General features: G+C 39.3%; 1 protein-coding gene across 5 annotated transcripts in view; it reads left to right on the top strand.

Moving 5' to 3' along the window:
* The window catches only part of TNIK (TRAF2 and NCK interacting kinase), a 414,569-nt gene that overhangs the window by 256,493 nt on the left and 135,339 nt on the right, over positions 1–22,737 (top strand). For all 5 annotated transcript variants that reach the window (XM_032631527.1, XM_032631526.1, XM_032631525.1 and 2 more), the window contains exons 4-5: positions 6,158–6,283; positions 19,796–19,906. Coding sequence is in view for 1 of the 5 variants with exons in the window: in XM_032631528.1 (XP_032487419.1) it covers positions 6,158–6,283; positions 19,796–19,906 (237 nt within the window). In the remaining 4 variants the exon portion in view is untranslated. The remainder of the gene's footprint in view (positions 1–6,157; positions 6,284–19,795; positions 19,907–22,737) is intronic.

Genomic DNA, 22,737 nt, shown 5'->3' with positions numbered 1-22,737 from the left:
ACCATTGTAAAGCAATTATACTCCAATAAAGATGTTAAAAAAATAAATTAATTAAAAATAAACAGCAACTTTTCAATTTGTAATCTGGGTTACTCCATGCGTGTGCAGAATGTCGTTCAGTATGAATTTTCCACTGAAATTTTAAGGCATGCTTTTTAAGAGTAATTGTTACCACTTACAATTACCTATCTGAGGAAATGTAGATTTCCTCTATCCTTTGGAACCAAAACAAAACAGAAAATTCATAAGATATTGAAGCTGATATGTGACTTTTTCTTTCAAAAATTCTAAATTTGTCTTCACTAAAATAGCCCCTTTGTTGTCATTGATTAACTTTATATCTAAATATTACATAGTTTAATTTTTTTAAGAGTTTAGTCATCCTTTGTTTCTTTATTTTTTTTGCGGTACGCGGGCCTCTCACTGTTGTGGCCTCTCCCGTTGCGGAGCACGGGCTCCAGACACACAGGCTCAGCGGCCATGGCTCACGGGCCCAGCCGCTCCGTGGCATGTGGGATCTTCCCAGACCGGGTCGTGAACCCGCATCCCCTGCATCGGCGGGCGGACTCCCAACCACTGCACCACCAGGGCAGCCCTGTTTCTTTTTTTTAAACTATTTATTTTATATTGGAGTATAGTTGATAAGCAATGTTGTGTTAGTTTTGAGTGTACAGCAAAGTGATACAGTTATAAATATACAAGTGTCTATTCTTTTTTCAAATTCTTTTCCCATTTAGGTTGTTACATAATATTGAGTAGAGTTCCCTGTGCCCTACAGTAGGTCCTTGTTGGTTATCCATTTTAAATATAGCTGTGTGTACTACATATAATAGTTTAATTTATAAAAATAAATGTTTACTGATTTTAAAAGTCTAGTTTTTATTGAGGCTGTATATTGGCATCCTGAATAAAATTTCTGTTGGAGAAAGGGATTTTAGTGCTACAAATTATTAAGTTTCTTTTTTAAATCACATTTTAGAAGATGTTAGTAATCCCTACAAATTCTAATCGTCTATGATTCTTTAACAATAACTCGTCTTCAATTTTTTATCACATTCAGTCAGCGACGAAGGTGAAAATGGTAGACATGTTAACACAAAACCCTGCCTAATGCCAGCAACCACTGTGGAGAGAAGGACAGGTGAGCAGGAACAGAAGTGGTTCTAGCCAGTGTCCGAACCTCAGGGTGTAGTCGCATTTATGAGTCTCTACACCTCATACTTCCTTGAGAGTTCAAACTGACCAGTCCCTTGGATTGTTGTAAGAATTACAGAGGTTTATTCCTCGTCCATGGGTTGAGAGCTGAACGTTGGGCAAAACCCTTTGTTATAGAGCACAGTAATATGAAGTGTCTCGTTAATGCCGTTTTTAAATCCTACTATATTGTAGGTGCTTAAAGTATATTCCCCTGTGTAATAAACATGCAACTTAAAATCCCTCCTTTATCCCCTGGAATCATTCATAAGCAAATATTAGTGTGTGCTAACAGGCTCCTTTAATTGGAGGACCAAAGGCAGGTTTCTCTTCAGCCCTGGCTTAAGGTGCTCCTAAACTCTTCTTTCATGATTTAGAAGCTTTGGTTTTATCACCGTAGGTAATTGCCTTTCTTCTGTCTAGGAGTTTTCAGTTTAGAATTAAGAGGACTGACTTTGAAGTCAGACGAATCTTGGCTTTGGATCTTAGCTGTAACATTTAAAATAGGAATAAACTCTCTGAAACTCATTTTCTTATTTGTTCAATGGGATCATTAAAAACATGTACTTCATAGAGCCGTTTTGAATATTAAATGAGATGATACACATACAACGTCTGGGACAAAACATAAGGTTGGCTTTGGCTATATTTTATGACCGCGGTTGTGATCATCATATAGTCATCAGAGGCGGCCGGTGGCTTGAAAGCATTGTCTGGGATCATCCGTTTCCTTGCATTTGAAAAGCACTGTCTCTTCACCTGTTTTATCATCTTCCAGGAGGCTGGTTCTCGTTTTTCACATAAAAGTGTTCTCTGCAAGCAGTGAGAGAAGTCCATCACTACACACAAATACTTTTCAAGTCTCTGCTGCGTCGCATTTCCTAATGTCCCGTTGGCCAAAGCAGATCACATGGCCAAGGCCAGAGACAAGCAGAGGAAATGAACTCCACCTCTTCAGGTGGGAGGCTGCCACATATCGGGCCGTTTTTCCTTTTAGTCTACCACAAATAGTAAGCAATAAATAGATTCTCGTCATCTTGAGAAAAGACAGTCTTCTTTATGTTGATAATAAAGCTGTGCTTACATAAGCACTTAATCATTTCTAAGCCTTAGGAGGTGACTTTGATAGGTATCCTTTTTCCCATTTACAGGTGAAAATAACTGGCATTCGGAGAGTTTAAATGGCCGTGCCTGACTTTACATAATAAGTCAGCTTGGACAAGATTTTGAAGTCTTCTGATTGAGATCATGGTTCTTCCTAGAGTATTGGACTTAGCTTACTAAAATTACTCCCTTTTAACATTTGTGACAATTTGGTACCATGACTTTGTTTTTCACTATGACCCAGTGGTCATTAGTTTCCCAGTGAGCTTGATCCCTGTGCTCAATTCTCAAGATATAAGAATAATTCATTTACAAAACAGAAGATAAGCTTCTTATAACTTTGTAATCTAATTCTAGCCTCAGTTGTTGTTTTGTCCTTTTTGAAAGCATCGTAACCCATCTCCTTCAATGAGCCGTATTGTAAGAGGTTGGACTGCTTATGAAGGGGTTAAATGTGTTCTTATGGTCATAATAAGTGCCTCCCTTTCAGTTTCACTGAGTAACTTAAGGCCATCATTGCACTAGTCTTGAAAGCTGGATAAACAGTAGCCCTGAAGGCCTGATAAATTTCACACTCACTTACAAGGCCATATAAGATCAAGAACAAGGTTATATATTAGAGCTACATAACCATGATCCACAGTGGTTCCATAACTGTTTGGAATTTAAACAATTTAAACCTAAAACTCAAGTTACTTACATTCCTGCCCTCTCCTACCTTTGTTATTTATTTATTGGTTGAGAAGATTAATAATAATGTTTATTTTGTATTATATTTTATAACTTTCACATACTTCATTTAATTTTCACAGAAGATTGGGACATTTAATAATATTGATACTATTATAAAATCTGTATCTCCTTATAGATGAGAAAAATTAGCCTCCAAAAGGTAGGCTGCTTTCCTGAGATCATGCGGCCAGAAAGGAGTGGAGCTCAAGCTGAACATGCACCCCACCTGCCACCCCTCATTTTCCTGACTTAATGCATATGCTTTCTTCATTACCACGTTGCCTCAGTTTACCTTTGCAAAGCCATGGAGAACATGCTGACTTCATTCCGGTCTCCAGTACTGTTTATTTTGGATTTAATTATATCCTGAATCACACTGTTATTTAACTGTTTCATAAGTTCTTGTTTCCTTAATGATATGGTGAGCTTTTTTAGGCACTTTTTCCTCCTCTCTTTCTCCTGGCATCAGCCACCATCCCGTTGAGAACCTGAGGCAGGCAGCAAATACTTGTAGAACCAGCCCCGCTTCTCACTAAGAATGACCCAAGCTGAGTCTGTCCGGCGGCCGCTGGAAAATGACGGGTGTTTTACTGTCTCGTGTGCTTGCCTCTTTAATCGAAAGCAGATGCCAGACTGCCCCAGAAACCCTCAGGTTTGTTTTCTCCCCTTTTATCTAGGCTTCCCTAAAGTACATCTGCTCACATCCTATGTTCATCCACGATTATCAGGCCCCGCGTGGTGGGTTTAAAATAGCTAACATGCACAATCGTCAGACATTTGGAGGCCTGCTGCAGGACCCTGCAACAAGTTGAAGGACTGTGAAGGTCAGTCTCTCCTTAGGCTTGCAGTGAAGGCGTAGGCAGTTTCTGATAGCCGCAGGGAAGATTTCTTTGGTCAGCAGGTGCCATCCCCTGCCCCCATCCCCGCCCCTCACTCCTCTCCTCCCCTCCTTTGTTAAGGCCATGTGCTTCTTCTTAGCTCAGCATCCCAAGCATACATTCTATTTCGAGACTACCTAGTCTTCGACTTAGTTAAGCCACGTCATATGTAACATACTGCGTTCTCCTAGGTTTGCAAACCTCCATTGCTTTTTACTAAAACTTATTTTTGTGTGGTCAGTAAATGTCAGCGTTTCACCACTCTCCTCCTCTTATTTTTACCAGTTCCTTTCAAGCTGTAAGGAATGCTGCTGTAAGTGGTTGGAACTTTATTAGGTATTCATTCTTTTATTCATATTTATTCACAGGCAGTTTGCTTGATGCTAGGATGTTATTTATAAAGAGCAAAAGCAGGCAGGATCCCTGTGCTGATAGTTTTTACGGATTGACGGGGAAGAGAGGCTTCAATCAAATGTTTAGATAGATAAGCGTGGATTGCTGTTCTGGTAGGAGCCGCAAAGGAAGAGACACGTGAAGATCCCTGGAGCTAGAACCACAGGCAGGCAGATCAGAGAATTTTGCTGGGGAAGGGATCCTGGAACTGAGATCTGAAGGCAGAAGATAGCTTACAAACCATGGAGAAGGGAGTCAAGTAAAAGGGCAATTATGGGGCCTCCCTGGTGGCGCAGTGGTTGAGAGTCCGCCTGACGATGCAGGGGACACGGGTTCGTGCCCCGGTCCGGGAGGATCCCACATGCCACGGAGCGGCTGGGCCCGTGAGCCATGGCCACTGAGCCTGCGCGTCCGGACGCTGTGCTCCGCAACGGGAGAGGCCACAACAGTGAGAGGCCCAAGTACCGCAAAAAAAAAAAAAAAAAAAAAAGGGCAATTATGACACAGTATGACCCATACCTCTGTTCTAGTACCAACAAATGTGTGTGCAGGTTTGGGGGTGGACAGGATATAGTGGGGAGACTTGACATTACCTGAGAGAATTAGGGAAAGCATCCCTCCAGAGTGTCCATTAAACTCAGGAAGGATGAGTAGAAATTATGTGAAGAAGAGGAAGGGGAAAGAAGACACTCATGGGAGCCCTTCTGTGGAGAAGGGCCCAGCAACATAGAGATGAAGTAGCTGGAGGAGGTGAGGGTACAGACAGGGACACGCCATGAATGGTGTTTCAGGCAATGGCCGTGTAACATCTTACACGCAGAGATTCTTACTGCTGCATCTAAAACAGTTTTCCTGGGCTAGAAATTTTTTCCACCAACCTCAAGAATAAAATACTATGTAAAAGTCCAATTGATGTGTACATTTCAAAGTAAAATTATGAGGGACTTCCCTGGTGGTCCAGTGGTGAAGACTCCACACTCCCAGTGCAGGGCACCTGGGTTCAATCCCTAATCAGGGAACTAGATCCCGCGTGCTGCAACTAAGGCCCGGCGCAGCCAAATAAATAAATAAATATTCTTAAAAAAAATTATGGGAGGACACACACACTCTTCACCAGTGATATCAGGTTCTCTTTAAAAGGCCCAAGTTAGTGGACTCCAAATTGAAACTGGGAATGAGTGAAATCTGAATTAGGAAACTTACTCTGTAGGAGGGTTCTTTCTTTTCACATTCGTGGCACTACCACATGTCCCCTTTCTTTTCATGTGTACTTTCCTGAAGGTGAGATGGGTACTCCTGCTTTGTGAACATCCTCAGATGGAGGGAACTTACCCCTGCCCCCTTTCCCATCTGACTTTCATCATCTTCCATCAGGGACTTCAATAAAAGGAGACTTCAAAGAAAATGAACCTAACAAATTTTAAATCGAAGAGGCTGTATTTTTTTTCTTTTCACTTTTCTTAATCTTCCCTATACCAGGTATGATCAGTGATAGGTACTTGATGGACATAGTACCAAGAGGCCTAGAGTGAGTTTTATCTTAATAGCTTGTCTACCTTAATCTCTTCCAGGTGAAAGGATGAGGATTTTTTTTTTTTTTTCCTAGCAGGTTGCCTGCTATATTGGTTTGCTGTACAAACAGAAGACCCCCTTGGACTGCCAATGTGTTATCTTGTAAATTTTTTCTTTGTAGTCAAGGAAGAAAGTCAAGTTATATGGTAATTATGCTTGTTTGTTACCACAGAAGAAAAAACTTAAGAAAGAAATTATTGCATAGTTGATATAGATGGTGATGAAAAACAGAATCTTACTAAAGACACTGGATTTTCATGACAATATTTATTGTTCTAATATAGGATGAAGAGGAAGAAATCAAACAAGAAATTAACATGTTGAAGAAATATTCTCATCACCGGAATATTGCTACATACTATGGTGCTTTTATCAAAAAGAACCCACCAGGCATGGATGACCAACTTTGGGTATGTAGTGCTGCCCAAATTTGCTTTTCTTACATAGAAAACACCCAGGACTGAATATGCATTTCTCTATCCTCATTACTGAAATGCATTTCTCTATCCTCATTCCTAGGTTCAGTTGTTCTTTGAAATCCTTTACTCCATGATATCCATAAATTGTGTTTTCGACATTTTCTCCCATTTCCTTGAATAACTCTCTATCTCCTATCCCTTAATGTGGACCGTCCCTAAAGCTAGTTGTTAGGTTCTCTGTTTTTTTTTTTCCCACTTATGACTACCTTTATTGAGTTTTTATTATACTTTAGGTACCATGCTGTTTGCTTTTAATGAAGCTTATCATTTATTCCAGCTCTTTGAGGTAGACATTATTATTATCTTCATTTTTTTGTATGACAAAACTAAGGTTTACAGAGAAGTAAACTCATGTCCTGTATTTTGGCTTAAACATCTTTGCTGCAGGCAGTTTCGCCACAAAACTAATTGTCCATAGACAATTCTGCTGTAAAAGATAAAATAGTGAATATAAAATAAAGGACAAAAGGAAACATGAAAAATTAATAACAATTTTTAAAAGATTTTACTGTGAAAAATGAAAGTTCAAAAAATATTTGAATACGTTTAAAAATGTGTGTAGATCTATGGTTCTAGTTGTATTCAGGTATATTTTAGAGCAAGCTGGTATTGAATTCAGGTATATTTTAAAGACTTCTTTGATGTCCGTCATTAAAGATTCGGGATCTAATATTGAATGTAAGTTCTTTACAATATAAAAAATACAGAAAATGCAATAATCAAAGTAAAAAATGCAAATCGCTAATTTAAGAAATATATGATGAGGAGGAATTCAGTAGCCTTTAGAGATGAAGAGTTTTTATAAATCAGTAAGAAAATATGTGAAATGATTAATAGAAAGATTAAGACAAGGCAGCAATTAACAAAGTAATAAATATCAATTACCAATAAAGCGTAGTCTTACTGACAATCTAAATGCAAAAGAAAACAAGAATTAGATACCACTTCTTACCCAGGAGATTGGCAAAGGTTTTTTTTTAATGATATACTCAGAATGGACATTCACGCCCCCTGCTTGAAATGAATGTTGGTACAACTTTACACAAGGACAGTTGGAACACACACACACACACACACACACAGATATATCTATATCTGTATCTATATCTATATTTAATCTCCCAAAGAAAATGCCTTACTTTTGACCCAGTATTTTCACACCCAGGAATGTATCCTAAATGAATATTTGGGTAACTACATAAAAATATATATACATATATTAACATGACGGGGATGTCTAGAACAATGTACGCCAATAATGTTGAAGATATTTGTTTCTGGGTAGTAATTTCAGTAATTTAATTTTGGAAACTTTTTTTCATGTCTTTCTTAATTGCTTCTCATTGGGCTATCTTTGCTCCTCATATAGACAGGCTCTGAGGACAAGGAATGCGTCTTTTGCATCTCAGTGTCTTCCTCAACGCTAGGAAGGGGCCGGGCATGTGATGCTGACAAAATAGTTGTTTTATGAATGAAAGTGATATTATTGGTACAAACTTGGTTGCTATGATTATGATTATTACTACTGCTATTATTGGTTCAAACCAATAATTGCTACAGGTACTCGTGAGAGTTCAGTTTCCCTGTGGCCTGCATGTTCAGCAGGATACGATGAGATGGCACAAGTTTAAATATCTCTGTGTTCCCAAAGGACTTTTATACTGCCAGGAATCTAACATTTTAGCAATGACCCCTGCCTTACTTCAAGCTGCAGCAGATGACAAGAGGAGAATGATAGCTATTTTGATACTGTCTGCAGAAGCATTTTTTGGTTTGGTCAGAGCCATGGCTCCAGATTAAAAGAAAGCATTAATACAGCTTTGGAATCACCTCTGGCTTATCACTTGAGGTAGTACAACTCTTTCCAGATGAGTCACACATAACTATTAATATCATTCCTTTTGTGAGATGGGCCAGACAGGATAGTTTTCTTATTAGGCTGAACTATTAAAATTTGGGTATATATATTACGAATCATTGGCTGAGGAAGGAGAGGAGTGGTCAAGCAGGGCTTGACTTTTTTTCACCTTTTTCCTAATGCTGAGATTTTTTTAAGCTGGAAAGAAAATTAGTTGTCATTTATTTTACTGGATCCCAGTGAAGCTAATTGTCTTTCTCAGAGCCTCCGAGCTCATTAATGGATGGACACATGACAAGAATGCAGATTTCTTGAAATGTGACAGTTTAGCTTGGCCTGAAGTTCTGCAAAAGGCACTGGAAGTTTTGGGGTTTTTTAATTTTTTTTTTTTTTTAATGAGCAAAATCTGCAGTCCATTTTCAGACTGGCACTGGAAGAAAGAAGCAAGCCTGTTTGCATCTGCATGGCACAAACAGGAGGTTTTATGCTCTGGAAACAAGTCACTGCCCACCATTTTGTACGCTGGCCAGTTGCTCTTCCCATGGAGATGGCTGTGGTTGCTGGGAGCTAGGAGCCTGCATGAGTATGTGTTCATTTATTCATCCATTCATTCATTCATCCAACAAATACATATCAAGCACTTGCTAGGCGCAAGGCATTCTTACAGACACTTATGATATATCAATGAACAAAAGTGATAAAAGCCCCTACTTGCATGCAGCTTACATTCTTGCTACAGATCACAAACAATAAACATAATTAAGTCAGAAAGCTACTCAGCATGCTGAAAGAGGATAAATGCCTGGAAGAGCAGGCAAAGACTAATGAGGATTGCAGGTAGGTGCTGCAGTGGCCAGGGGAAGCCCCATTGTTGATGGAAGGGCATTCCAGGCCCGGTGTTTTCCAGGAATAACAATGAGGCCAGTGTGACTGGAAGATGTGGGAATGAGACCTGGGGCCAGATCAGGCAGGGCCTTACAGGACATTGGCAGGATGTCAGCTTTTACTCTGAGTGAGCTGGGGGCCACTGGAGGGTTTTGAAGATGAAGGGATGGAATCTGACCCATAGAATGAAGGGATCCCTCTGGTTGCTGGGTTGAGACTAGACCAGATAGGGACCAGAGGGGGAGCAGGGAGGCCAATGAGGAGACTGTTTCAGCAAGCTGATCCCCTTCCTGAAGTTCACAAAGGGGCGTCTACAAGTAGTGATGACTTCCAAACCTGCGCCATGGGGGGAGGAACTCTGCCTTCATATTCCATTTTCCCCACCTGCAGTCAAATGCTGGTGGCAAAATGCAGCAATTATATGCCCCACATTCTGCTTGGTAGACAGAGAGCCTCCCTTTTGTCAGATTTGTGCCCATGCAGAGGACTCTTCTGACTCTCCCCACTAGAAATGGTCCATTAGCTTCTGTGTCACTGGGGATAAAAATACAAAGCTATGAAACGCCTCATGGGTACAAGAGCATCATTTCTTTTTCTAGTTGTTCTTCTTCTATTTGATGGCAAACTAAGGAGGAACTTAGAAAATTAAAGGTAGGACAGAAACATAATAGTTGGCAAATTAACACCAGGTCACAATATTGATGGGAACTTGGTTATAGAATACATTAGTGTGTACTTGTTCCGAGGCCTCTGACTCACTGAATTTGGGCCATTCTGTGTTAATAACAATGGCAAGTAATATTTATCACCTACTTACCATGTGCCAAGTACTGTATTTGTTTGCATTGCCATATTATTTCATTAGATCTTCACAATCCCTCTACAAATTAGATATTCTCATTATCCCCACTTTACAGATGAGGAAATTAGCCTCAGAGCAGTTAAGAAGTTTGCTTAAGGATTCACAACTAGTGAGTGATGAAGCCAGTGCTTTAGCTAACCCCAAGCTGCCTCATGCTAGAATCAAGCCCCTGAACCCTACATTCTTCTCCTTTTTGTTGTGAAAAATAATTCCAATAGTTGGGAAAATAGTTTCAGAGGTTGGTGTTCCAAATAGGACTGAAGCTTTGCTCAAAATCTATTTTGAGTTCACCGTTCATCTTCATTTGTCAGTTTCCCCAGCTTTCAAAGAGGACAGCAAGACCTGCTAGCTGCTAGGAAGACAGTATTTTTTAAGTCTAAGAAATATACTTTGAAAAGCACATTAAACCTTTTGGGAGTGTTTTAGCAAATAGTTGCAAAGGTCACAGATAGTTGACTCTTTGGGCTAATGGCATTCTGTTAGGATTACATTTATATAAAAATATTATTATGGATTGTATAGAGACAGAGCCTGTAGCAACCAAGCACAGCACTCTCTAACATTTATTCCCAGTTTTCAGGTGACAGGAACTATTGCCCAGGTATTTCTTTTGCTGAGGCTGGAGGACAGAGGTTTGCACATAGGCCACCAACCAATATATGTGCTGTTTCAGGTGTCTGATTGAATTATAATCTGTGTGAATTCTATCAGTCTTGTCGTAGAGATAAACTGTTGTTTAGTACCAGCTCTTTGTGGAAATACAACTACTTCTGATAATGGCCAAGTAATTCTCCCTTATCAACTGCTCAGGGCCTGATCCGGAAATCAAAAAAGGGAGCTCTTTCAATAAAGATTCCGATCTCTCCGAAATAAGGCGAACCCTGACACACAACGTGGCCATCTTATTCTGCTGCATCTCAGCAAAGAGAGGCTCTCCACTTTGCTGCGTGCCATTCAGACACCGGGAGTGAGAAGGCCTGTCTATTAAGTGGGTTAATTTCCTAAAGTTAAAAAGCGAAATCACACATGTTTTGCTACCTTTTTTTGATACCACCTCAACAATCATGGGTCTAGACTATCTTATAAAAGGAAAAACATTTCTGATTAGCTTCCAAAATGTAGGTTGGTCAAGTGACATAGCAGATTATTATACTGAGATGACTCAATAAGCCATTTATTAGACTGTATCCTTGAAGACTTGTAGAGCTAAGCATTAAGAAATTATGTTGTGTGCATTTAGGGGAAACATGCTAGCAGCTGCCTGAGACCTGGCCTGGAGTCCAGAGACCTGCAGTCTCACCTTGAGCAGAGGCAGCATCACTGTCATTGGTTTCTTTCTTATAAAAATGATAAATTTGGACGAGGTCTGAGTTTTCAAACTGGCGACCCGGAGACTAATTGCTGCTCAGGTAAATGGGTTTAGTTTGACCCACATAAGGTGGTGGTGCTTTAATGATGCCAACGTTAGAAGAAAGTACAGCAGGGCTTCCCTGGTGGCGCAGTGGTTGAGAGTCCGCCTGCCGATGCAGGGGACATGGGTCGTGCCCCGGTCTGGGAAGATCCCACATGCCGCAGAGCGGCTGGGCCCGTGAGCCATGGCCGCTGAGCCTGCGCGTCCGGAGCCTGTGCTTCACAACGGGAGAGGCCACAGCAGTGAGAGGCCCGCGTACAGCAAAAAAAAAAGTACAGCAGTTCCACACAAAAGTCTGGATTCCTTGAAAGGTTTTGAAAAATCAGATGATCTGGAACTCTTGGGCCTGAAGTCCTGAATATCAGCAGCATGTTAGAGCAGTAGCTCGGCTGCCTAGAGGGCACGCACCCACTCCAATTGCACAAGAGGCCCGTCACTGCCTGCTGTCTTTCATGCACTGACATTGCTTGTCCACGCCCCATGTAAGATCATCTGGGAATGAGATACTGGGATGAACCAAGATGTCTTTCAATCACCAATGGGGGATCCTTTCTAGAATCTGCAGTGATGTTGGCCACAGCTCCCGAAATCCAAGTTTCTTATAGTTTGGATTTACATTGCTGTAGCATCTTGGTTTGGCAAAAAGCATGCCTCCTAACATTTTTGGTTGTCTTAAGATTGAAATGTAAAGTGCTGCAGATAGCACCATTAAAAACCCAACCACCTGTAGCTGAGTCTCCTGAACAGTTCATTGAAATTTACTCTTTTCTTAGTTCTATGCATCAGAAATGAGGCTTTCATAGGACAGAGGGGGTTAATTAGTGTTTTATAATTTTATTACTAAAGAAGTCTCCTTCATATATACAGCCTAGGTCACTTGTCTGGAGAAGTGATTGAATCTTACTATTTGTGAGTAGAAAATTGTAAAGGCTGAATTTGGTAAATATAGAAGCGTGCCTGAAATAGTAGGAGGAGGGATTGTGAACAGTCTCCCAGTCTTGGAGCTGCCCCATTGCATGTGTAGCTGCCCCAAAGCTACACCTGATTTAATACTTTGCAACTGGACTTGAGTTCAGCTTTAGTGGAATCATTTTTATGAATTAATGGGTGATTAATTCTTGTCACAGGACAAGAATGTGAAAATGATTTCTTCTTTTATCCCAATGAATTTCATTTGAACTGTGCTTAAACTGCTTTTCACCTTAGCAAAAGGAAGACTTTATATATGCTTACAGTTACTCTGCTAATGGTCTATACAACCCTCTGGTTCCTAGTCTAGATTAATTCTGAGCCAAAGTCAATATTCCTGTTTGTGTTGCACTTCTCAAAATTCTCATCTACCAAGTTTCTTAGTCCTAAGTCCTCTAAAGCCAGTGTTGCTTTTACTTTTCCTATTTTTAACTTTCCTGAAAACTTGCTCCCCTATCCCCACCCCAAATTCTTCTAAAACTAGCCTTTAAGGTTAGTTTCTATGATTGAGTCCATGACTCAAGAGAAAGCCCGCGTGCAGCAACAAAGACCTAATGCAGCCAAAAAAAATAAATAAAAATAAACAAACAAACAAAAATTTTTAAAAATTAATAAAAACGAATGCAAAAGCCAGTATAGGTTGCTTTTCCAAATTTGAAATTCCCCACAGTTTTGCTTTACCTTTGCATCAGTTAACTGAAATGATAAATGTATACCCACCAATTTTTGTACTTCCATACACACATTTTGTGTTGTGCAACTTAAACTACCTTTGGCAAATGAAGCAGCATTCTGTAACAAAGCACTGAGTTTGAGTTTTGTTAACACCTTCATAAATCATGCAGATGGGATCTTTGGCTACTCCCAGCTACACATGTTAAAAATATCCTGTACCTTGCTGATGTTTCTGGACCTTCAAGGTCAATAGGCTCATCCTTTGCAGACTTGTGAATTCTTGGAAGTTTATCTTTCCTCTCCTTTTCTTAGATTGCCCCTGCAGTTGCTTGGTGCAGACTTCTTTCATCTTAGGTCGACCTTCATCCTCCCTCTCCCTCCTCTCCCTCACCCCTGTCTCCCACCCCTCCTTTTACTATAAAAGAGAAGGAATCTGTTAGTAGTCATTTTTCCTGTGGGTGACTGACTAGTGACATTTGGGGGGAATATGTTCTTGTCAAGATATTCTAGGCTAGTCCTGCAGTTTTAAAATACCTTAAAGCTTTCTTGCTTGTTATAGGAACTTAAAACCAATTAACTAGCACGTGAGTGAATACTATAGGGACCCCAGAAATCATCCTAAGCCTCTTAGGCTGGCTCTGCGAATAAACTTTTTAAAATTCTTTCAGAGGTGACTCGCGTTGGAGAAAGCAAGTTAGAAGTGACCACATCTGCTGATTCCAAACCCATGCCCCTCCCGGTTAGGGGGTGACCTCAGGGAAGACTCACATAGTGCTTCTGGGACTCCTTCTGGGATCAGCTGAGGCCAAAGGCTCTTTACTTTTCTTTTTTTTTTTTTTATTAATTTTTATTTGAGTATAGTTGCTTTACAATGTTGTGTTAATTTCTGCTATACAGCAAAGTGAATAAGTTATATGTATACACATATCCCCTCTTTTTTAGATTTCCTTCCCGTTTAGGTCACCACAGAGCACTGAGTAGAGTTCCCTGTGCTATACAGTAGGTTCTCATTAGTTATCTCTTTTATACATAGTAGTGTATATATGTCAATCCCAATTACCCAATCAAAGACCCTTTTCTTAAATACCGTCCTGAAGGAGGGGGAAAGCACAGGAGGGCATAATAAGTACCCCCTTACCCCACAACCTCTAAGAGAAAACATCCTTCTCATCAGACAAAAGTATGTGATAAACAACCATGCAAATTGTGAAATATGTTAGAAGCCTTTGTTTTTAAAAATTAACCATTTTAATTTAGGTAGAAATAACTACCCACATTCAACAATCCAGGCAAGCTTTTCCCTAACAGTTGGGTTGCACTACACCCTGTGCTGCTTTTTAAATATTTCCACCTTGACAAGGTTCCAGGTCCAGCCCAGGCCCAGCCCCCATCGTGCCTGAGTGCAGTTCTGTCCTCACTTTAACTTAACCTTCATCCTTTCTTCCCAAGTGACATGCATGTGTATTTTCATTTTCTGACCCAGTTATGTAGGTGATATTGAATGAGAATTTCAAATATAAGATTCTCTTTAAACCTCTTACACCCTCTTCCAACCCTCCAAATAAAAAGATCCAGTGTTTTAGGATGCACTGCTGTGTCTTCTTGCTGTGTGATACAAGCTTGAAAAAAAGACATGTGTCCTTGGTACTCTTTCATTAACAGAAGTTTTAGAAACACATGTGCACCATGCCCTTTATATGTGCTCTTTCAGCCATTTCCTCACCATCCAAGTGAAGTGGACCTTGGGGAGCTATTAATGCTATCTTCCAAGCTGGAAACTTTTTTTTTAATAAGTGCAAACAGACCAAAAATGGATAAGTAATAGAGTTTGAGATTTCTGGCTACCAGAAGCTTTCCATTCTGTAGAACACAGTGTTCACATCACATATATAAGGCTGATGCTTTTATTTTGTTTTAATAGTGATGGTGGTGGGGTGCTGAGCCCAGCGGAGTTAGGGAACATGCCCAAGTTCATACAGTGAGTACCTGAGAAAGCATGATGCTTTCAACCCTGCCCTAATTACTTAACGAGTATATATACCATGGATAAGGCTGCAGACCATAACTAACCTTCATTTCCAAATAAGTAAAGAAAAAGGAATTGAGGAGAAGGAGAATTAATGAAACGATAAGTGCAAATCACTCAGCCCAGTGTCCGGCACATGGTAACTTCTCAGTAAATGTTAGCAAGCATTGTTGCCCCAGTGTCAACTCTTTGAGGACTTTCTTTCAGAAAGAATATTAATGATGCATTATTTCTTGCCTGTGAGATGTGAAGTGATTGACTTATCACTGCTGGGCTTGGCATGTTGAGCCCTGTTTCTGTTTATTAATGTGATGAAGTTACTTGTGGTGAGGGAGTGTCCCCGCTGTGTGGTGGCAGTAATTATCAGTGTTGCTGTGAGGCTGCAGGAACCGATTGCTAGCAAAGGCTGGTTTCTTTCTTTCTTTTTCTTTAAAAAAAAAATCCCATTACATAATTTAACAATCATTTTGTTCCATAGTGAGATGAAAAGAACTTAGCAGCCCTCAGCTAGAGCTGAATGGAGAAGCAAATTATAGAAACCACTGACATTAGTGCCTGGCTAGAGCAGGATTGTTTCCTACTGAATATTTGAAAGTGTTTTGTCCAATCTAATTTTGAAAGACCGGAGTCACTGGGCTTCCACTGCTTTCCTTGGGAATTATAATTATGTGGCTAATAGAGCTCAATGGTGGGACATTTTCTCCAGCTGATACAGGAGCAATGGATGCATTTGTAGGAGGTCTGGTCACTGTGTTTTTCAAGGTAGGATTTGGAGAAGGGGCACAAACATGTTTTGTGCACTTGAGAAAATGTTCTTTTCTTTCTACCCAAAGATGTTTCTTTGGTCCATCCTGCTGCTGTTAAACCACAATTTACATAACTGAGATTTTCTTTAACTTTGTATTTATAGAGAATCCCCAAAATACACAAAAGTAGACAGAACAGTATAATGTGCCCAAAACTAGCCCCAACAGTCATCAAACCAGTAGTCAATCCTGCCCCATCTACACAGCCATCTACTTCCTCCCTTCCATTATTTTGAAACAAATCTCATCATCTTTAAAAAAAAAAAATTCGGGTAAAATACACACAGCTTGAAATTTACCATTTTAATAATTTTAAGGTGTATAATTCAGTGGGATTAAGTACACAATGTTGCACAAACATCACCTCTGTCTAGTTCTAGAACTTTTTCATCACCCCAAAAGGAAACTCTGTACCCATTAAGCTGGAACTCCCATTCTTCCCTCCACCTAGTGCCTGGAAACCACTAATCTGCTTTCTGTCTCTGTGTATTTGCCTTTTCTGGATATTTCATATGAATGGATTCATACAGTATTTAGCATTTTTCCTCTGGCTTATTTCAGTAAGCATAATGTTTTCAAGATTCATCCAATGTTGTATCATGCATCAGTACTTCATTCCTTTTCACAGCTGATAATACTCTATTGTATGCCTATACCACATTTTATTCATCTGATGATGGACAGTTTGGTTAATTCCACCTTTTGTCTATTGTGAACAGTACTGCTTTGAACATTCATATGCAAGTTTTTGTCTGAACACCTGTTTTCCATTTTGGGGGGTATATACCTAGAAGTGGAATTGCTAGGTCATGTGGTATTTCTATGTTTTAACTTATTGAGGAACCATCAAACAGTTTGTCTCAGTTTACATTCCCTCCAGCAATGTAGGAGGGTTCCAATTTCTCCACATTTTGCCAGCATATTATTTTCTGCTTTTTTTTTTTTTTTTTTTTAATTATAGTCATCCTAGAAGGTGTGGAGTGATATCTCATTCTGCTTTTGACTCACGTTTTCCTAACGACTATTGATGTGGAACATTGTTAGCTATTTGTATATATTCTTCGGAGAAATGTCTATTCAAGTGTTTTGCCTGTTTTTAAATTGTGTTGTTTATACTTTTGTTGTTGAGTTGTAAGAGTTCTTTATACAATTTGGATACTAGACCCTTATTAGATATGTGATTTGCATATACTTTTCTATGGGTTGTTATTTCACTCTCTTGATAGTATCCTTCAGTGCACAAAATTTTTAATGTTGATGAAATCCAGTTTATCTCTTTCTTTTGTTGTTTGTGCTTTTGCTGTCTTAGTTAAGAAACCATTGTCAAGTCCAAGGTCATGGAAATTTACCCCATGTTCTCTCCTAAGAGTTTTACAGTTGTAGCTCTTGTAGTTAGGTCTTTGATCCATTTTGAGATATTTTTTGTATGTGGCATGAGGTAAGGGTTCAACATCATTCTTTCACATGTGGCTATCCAGTTGACCCTGTACTATTTGTAGAAGAAACTATCATCATATCATTTTATCCATAGTACTCCAGTATGTTTCTCTAAAATATAGGACCATTTTTTCAGATATCCACAGTACTATTATCACACTTAAAAAATGTCAACCACATTTCCTTAGTGTCAGCAAATATCTAGACTGTAGACTGTCTCAAAAATTTTAGCAGCATTAAAAAAAAAAATTAGTATCCAGATAAGTTGCATCCATTGCAATTTGTTGGTATATCTTTTTAAATGTTTTAAAATCTACAGATTTCCCCTCCATCTCTCTTTATCCTTCTTGATATATATTTGTTGAAGCAAATGGGCCATTTACCCTGTGGAGTTTTTTATTCTAGGTTTTGTTGATTATATCCCCATGATGTAACATGTTCCTCAGTCCTCTGAATTTCCTGTAAATTGGTAACTGGAAGTAGAGGCTTGATCAGATTTAGTTTTGGGTTTTTGTTTTGTTTAGTTTTTTTGTTTTTGGCAAGACCACTCTTGAGGTGATGTTGTGTTATTCTAATCAAGAAGCAAATCATAACTGGTTACTTCTTTTTTTTTTTTTTATGTTAGCAGTCACTGATCATCAGTGCCTAAATCCACTAGTTTATTAGAGGTTGTGAAATAATGATATTCTAATTCTATTATGTCTTCTTCACTTATTAGATGGAATATTTGTTTTTCGTGAAGAGAAGTTTTACCTCTTTTATTACTTAATCACTGTGGTAAAACTTGTATAAGAAAGGCAGTGTAAATTCTTCATTCTTTCCCTTTATCTACCAGTCTCAATATAAGAAGATTGTTCTTCATTTTCTTCAAACAGTGCCAATTATATTCTTTTTTTTTTTTTTTTTTTTTTTTTGAGGTACGCGGGCCTCTCACTGTTGTGGCCTCTCCTCTCCCGTTGCGGAGCACAGGCTCCGCGGCCATGGCTCATGGGCCCAGCCGCTCCGTGGCATGTGGGATCCTCCCGGACCGGGGCACGAACCCGTGTCCCCTGCATCGGCAGGCAGACTCTCAACCACTGCGCCACCAGGGAAACCCCCCGATTATATTGTTTTTAAGGGGTGTCTTTATTAATGCATTTAGTTCAGCATATTTAATGTGTTTCAAGATATTGCAGTTCTTATTCTTACCAATGCTCAAATTATCCCATCTTTGGCCAGTGAGACCTCTTAAAGTTGATTCCTCAGTCCTTTCTAACATGATATTGTGGTCTTTGATAGCTTCCTGGCTCTCATATATGGTAATTTTACAACTGTTACTGGGTTGGAACGAGGTCTATTGTGGCATTTTCAAATTTCCTTACAAAAGCTCCTGATCAGTCTCCACCGGTACTCTGGAGAAGATTGGAGGGTTTCATTACCCTTTGTAAGATCATAAGAAGATAAATCAGAACAGACATTAGAAACTCATTCAGGAAACTCATTTCATGAGTTTTTATTGTTTCAACCAGACATGCAGGAAAAGAAAGGGAACATTATTTCTGCCCAGAGATCTTACAGCCTGGTGGGGTATCTTTTAGGACCTGGTGACACGGCGCTGAGGTTAGGAATGTACGTTTGGACAAAGCCAAAACCATCAATGTGATTTCATTATGGCCCCATATTAGTTCTGTTTCTAGTGTCAAATCAGAGATTGATTGCTAGTCATTTAAATTATTGTCACAAAAAGATGACTTTTGTGGCAGACTTTTTGAAGAAGAGGGAGAATGTATGGAAATGGATGTGTTTCTCTAAACCTAGAAAATGAATGTAAAAGCAAATGGATAGCTTTTCCTCTTCTAGTCTCTACTCCTCCATTAACTAAAGGGAGCTGTTCATTTTCTGCCTATTTTATAAAGTTGCTGAGTACTGTAATGAGTTTATATTTATAGAGAACTTGGAGCTTTGGGGATGAAAAGTGCTAAATTAGGGCTTATTGTTTATTGAATTTATTTGATATGTCCAGCCTCCTGGGAACATTTGCTGAAGTTAATTAAAAGCAGATAGTCCTCACTCTGACAGCTTAAAGTGCCACTTACAAGCCAATAACATAAACAGTGTGCACTTGAATTGTTCTGACTTGGGATTGCCTAGACAACCACAGCTCTTTCAGACAGGGGAATGATGCTACTTTTACAGGAAAGTTGAGTTTGACCATTGGATAAAAACACAGGGATATTCTCAACTACATCTGTGCCACCTAACTGCCCTCGTTTAAAACAAATACTTAGAATATGAAGATTTTCCTAGTTTTCCAGCTATAATTTTCAGGTTGGAAAATTAAAAATAATCTTTCCTTTCTTTCATTTTGGGGAAAAATTAAGATAAAAATTTATGTTTTATATATCGTTTTATGGTCACTTTTTCTTTGCAGGAATGGCATTCCAGAGCAGCCAGGTGGGACACCTTATGCTTTCTTAACTCATTGGAAGCCGTGAAGTGGAATGATAATAATGGCATGTCTGCTTCCTTTGCCAGTTGGTGATGGAGTTTTGTGGTGCTGGCTCTGTCACTGACCTGATCAAGAACACGAAAGGTAACACGTTGAAGGAAGAGTGGATCGCGTACATCTGCAGGGAGATCTTACGAGTAAGTGACAACACGGGATACCTTGGGAGGTGTTGAACTTTGCACTGACCTTCCACTAATTTGTAAACGTGTGCGCTCTCATTTGGAGGGTTAATTGGGTGATTTCTCTTAACCTGGGATTCATTTCCTATGGGGTTTCCAATTGGAAATCTGATTTTGGATCACAGAGATAGTGTCCCACTTAGGAAATGGATTGTTTAGGGATATTTTGATCACTCATTTGAGTTTTCCATTTGTGAAAGTTTAAGGCTTGTGTGACTTTAGCCATTTTAGTACATATAACCTAGTTTAATTGATTTTACCTTAAAAAAATTCTCTGAGACAATATCTAAAAGCAGGCAAGACAGTGGACAAGAATGTGCCCATTTGCCCGGTTTTGCCCGCAAATCGCACAATCAGACAATCTAGACAATAGTGTCATGTATTTGCTGAGTTCACTTCAGGGAGAAGGAGGTAATTGGTCATATTTTAGTTTGTTCAGATTAGTTTAATTATCTCTTGCTACTAATAAGGAGGCTATTATATGTCCACTGAGCATTCTTACTAGATCTGCTTGGAAGCTATTTATTTACTTATTTATTTACTCTACCTTCTTAGTATAAGGGAACAAAAGGTAAAACAGTTTGCGTGATGTGTCCAAAATATGCCTTTGAGAGACAGATTATGTGCTGAGGAAGAAAGGAAAGGAGGGAGGGAGGAAGGCATTAAAAAACTATGTGTATCCCTTTAATTCAACCCACATTAGGAAAAAAAAACAAATAGAAAATGAAATTTTAAAATGCTAACACTTGTATTAGCATAAAAGTTCAAATACTTAAAAATAAATGTACAGAAACATGTGAGTGATTTCTACACTGGAAACTACAAAATATTACAGACAAAGAAGACATTAATAAATAGAGGTGTATATACTATTTCATGAATCAGAACGCTCAATATTATAATGATGTTATTTCTCCCTAATCTGATCCTTGGTATCATTAAACTGCCTATCAAAATCCTTCTAGGGGGGCTTCCCTGGTGGCGCAGTGGTTGAGAGTCTGCCTGCCGATGCAGGGGACGCGGGTTCGTGCCCCGGTCCGGGAAGATCCCACATGCCGTGGAGCAGCTGGGCCCGTGAGCCATGGCCGCTGAGCCTGCGCATCTGGAGCCTGTGCTCCACAACGGGAGAGGCCACAACAGTGAGAGGCCCGCGTACCGCAAAAAAAAAAAAAAAAAAAAAAAAAAAAAAATCCTTCTAGGTACATTTGTCGATCTTGACAAGCTGATTTTTAAAACATTGTATGGAAATACGAAAGGCCAAGAATAGCCAAGGCAATTTTGAGGAACAAAGCTGAAGTATTTGTGCTGCCGGTTACCAGGACTTATTATAAAGCTGCTAAGTAATTTAAACAGAGTGGTATTGTCACAAGAATAGACAATGGCCAATGAAACAGAATGGAGAGTCCATGAACAGACCCACTCATACGGACACCTGATTTATGACAAAAGCAGTGCTGCAACACGTAGGGAAAGGGTCTTTTAATCAGTAAATAGTGTTTGATCAGTTGAATATCCATATAAAAACATGAAGCTTATACCTGCTTTATATCATATTTTAAAATTAATTCCAGGTGGATTATGGTTATAAGTACAAAAGATATAAAAAAATAAAGCTCTTAAGAGAAGATATAGGATAATACCTCCATGGTTTGGAGAAGGCAAAAAGATTTCTCAGAGCACAAAACAAAATTTGAGGGAAAAACAATGAGGTATGCTTGCTGAACTCCTTCAAGTCTGACATGTATCTCCAAGTATTGATGTGCCATTGTGTAAAGTTAATTTGGATTTCTGGTGTAGAATTTGACTCATTCAGGAAAGCATGACAGATTATTTAGTTATCCAGACCACCCCATGGGTGCCAAGAATCTACTGAGTCTCCAGGGCTGGTTCTGCCCACTCTGGCTTTCTGCACTCCTGGGTAACCCTACTGGGGATCAGTCACGTGATCTCCAGGGTTCTAAAAGCAGCAAGGATGTTTCACCCCATGAGTATCTCTCAATAGCTGGTCTTAAAACGTGTGAAAACGTGGTTTTCTTCCTTCTTCCAATATGTTCTCCCAAATGATAATACTGGTATTTGAGACATAGTGACTCATTGGAAGGGACATTTGATCACCCAAAGGTCCCTAGCCGCAAGAAGTTTCAGAGAAGACCCTCCATGCATTTTATGATCTCATTAAATACAACCTTTGGCTCACTTACATGCTGTGGTATCTGCTTCCAACCACTTTGATGGTAAAAGAAGGAAATGGATCTTCAGTCCCTCTTTTAAGGATTCATGGAGTGGTAATATGCTGTGAAAACTATACATTTTAATCTATTTGATGCCTACCTCAAGCCAAATCGACTAGATAAAAAAGGTAATTTTATAAGACCCAAACTAGCGCCTCAAACTGTCCTGTCTCATGGTTTATGTTTACTGATATTCCTAAACACAAACATGGATCTTTCGGGGCATTCATATTCTCATGCTGAATTTTCTCAACAAAAGGGGATTCAGATATCTAGTTCTTTTTTTTCTCTTTGTTTCAACTTCATCTTTCATACCATGGTTTTGTTATTGTGGATAAAAAATTAAAACTACAGAAAATCATAAAGAAAAAACAACAACACTTGGGTATCCAATACCTTGAATTAACAAGTGTTAGCATAACATGATTTACTTCAGTACTCCATTTTTAGATTCTTTTAGGTTACAGTTTATCTGAGAAACATGAGACCACCTTAGAACAAGTCTGTAGGTTTTCGAACCCACACCACAAAAAAACCCCCAAAATCAGAGTAATTCAT

This window comes from Phocoena sinus, chromosome 4 (assembly GCF_008692025.1).
Source record: "Phocoena sinus isolate mPhoSin1 chromosome 4, mPhoSin1.pri, whole genome shotgun sequence".
Taxonomy (NCBI): Eukaryota; Metazoa; Chordata; class Mammalia; order Artiodactyla; family Phocoenidae; genus Phocoena; species Phocoena sinus.
This window is presented reverse-complemented; position numbering and strand designations above follow the sequence as displayed.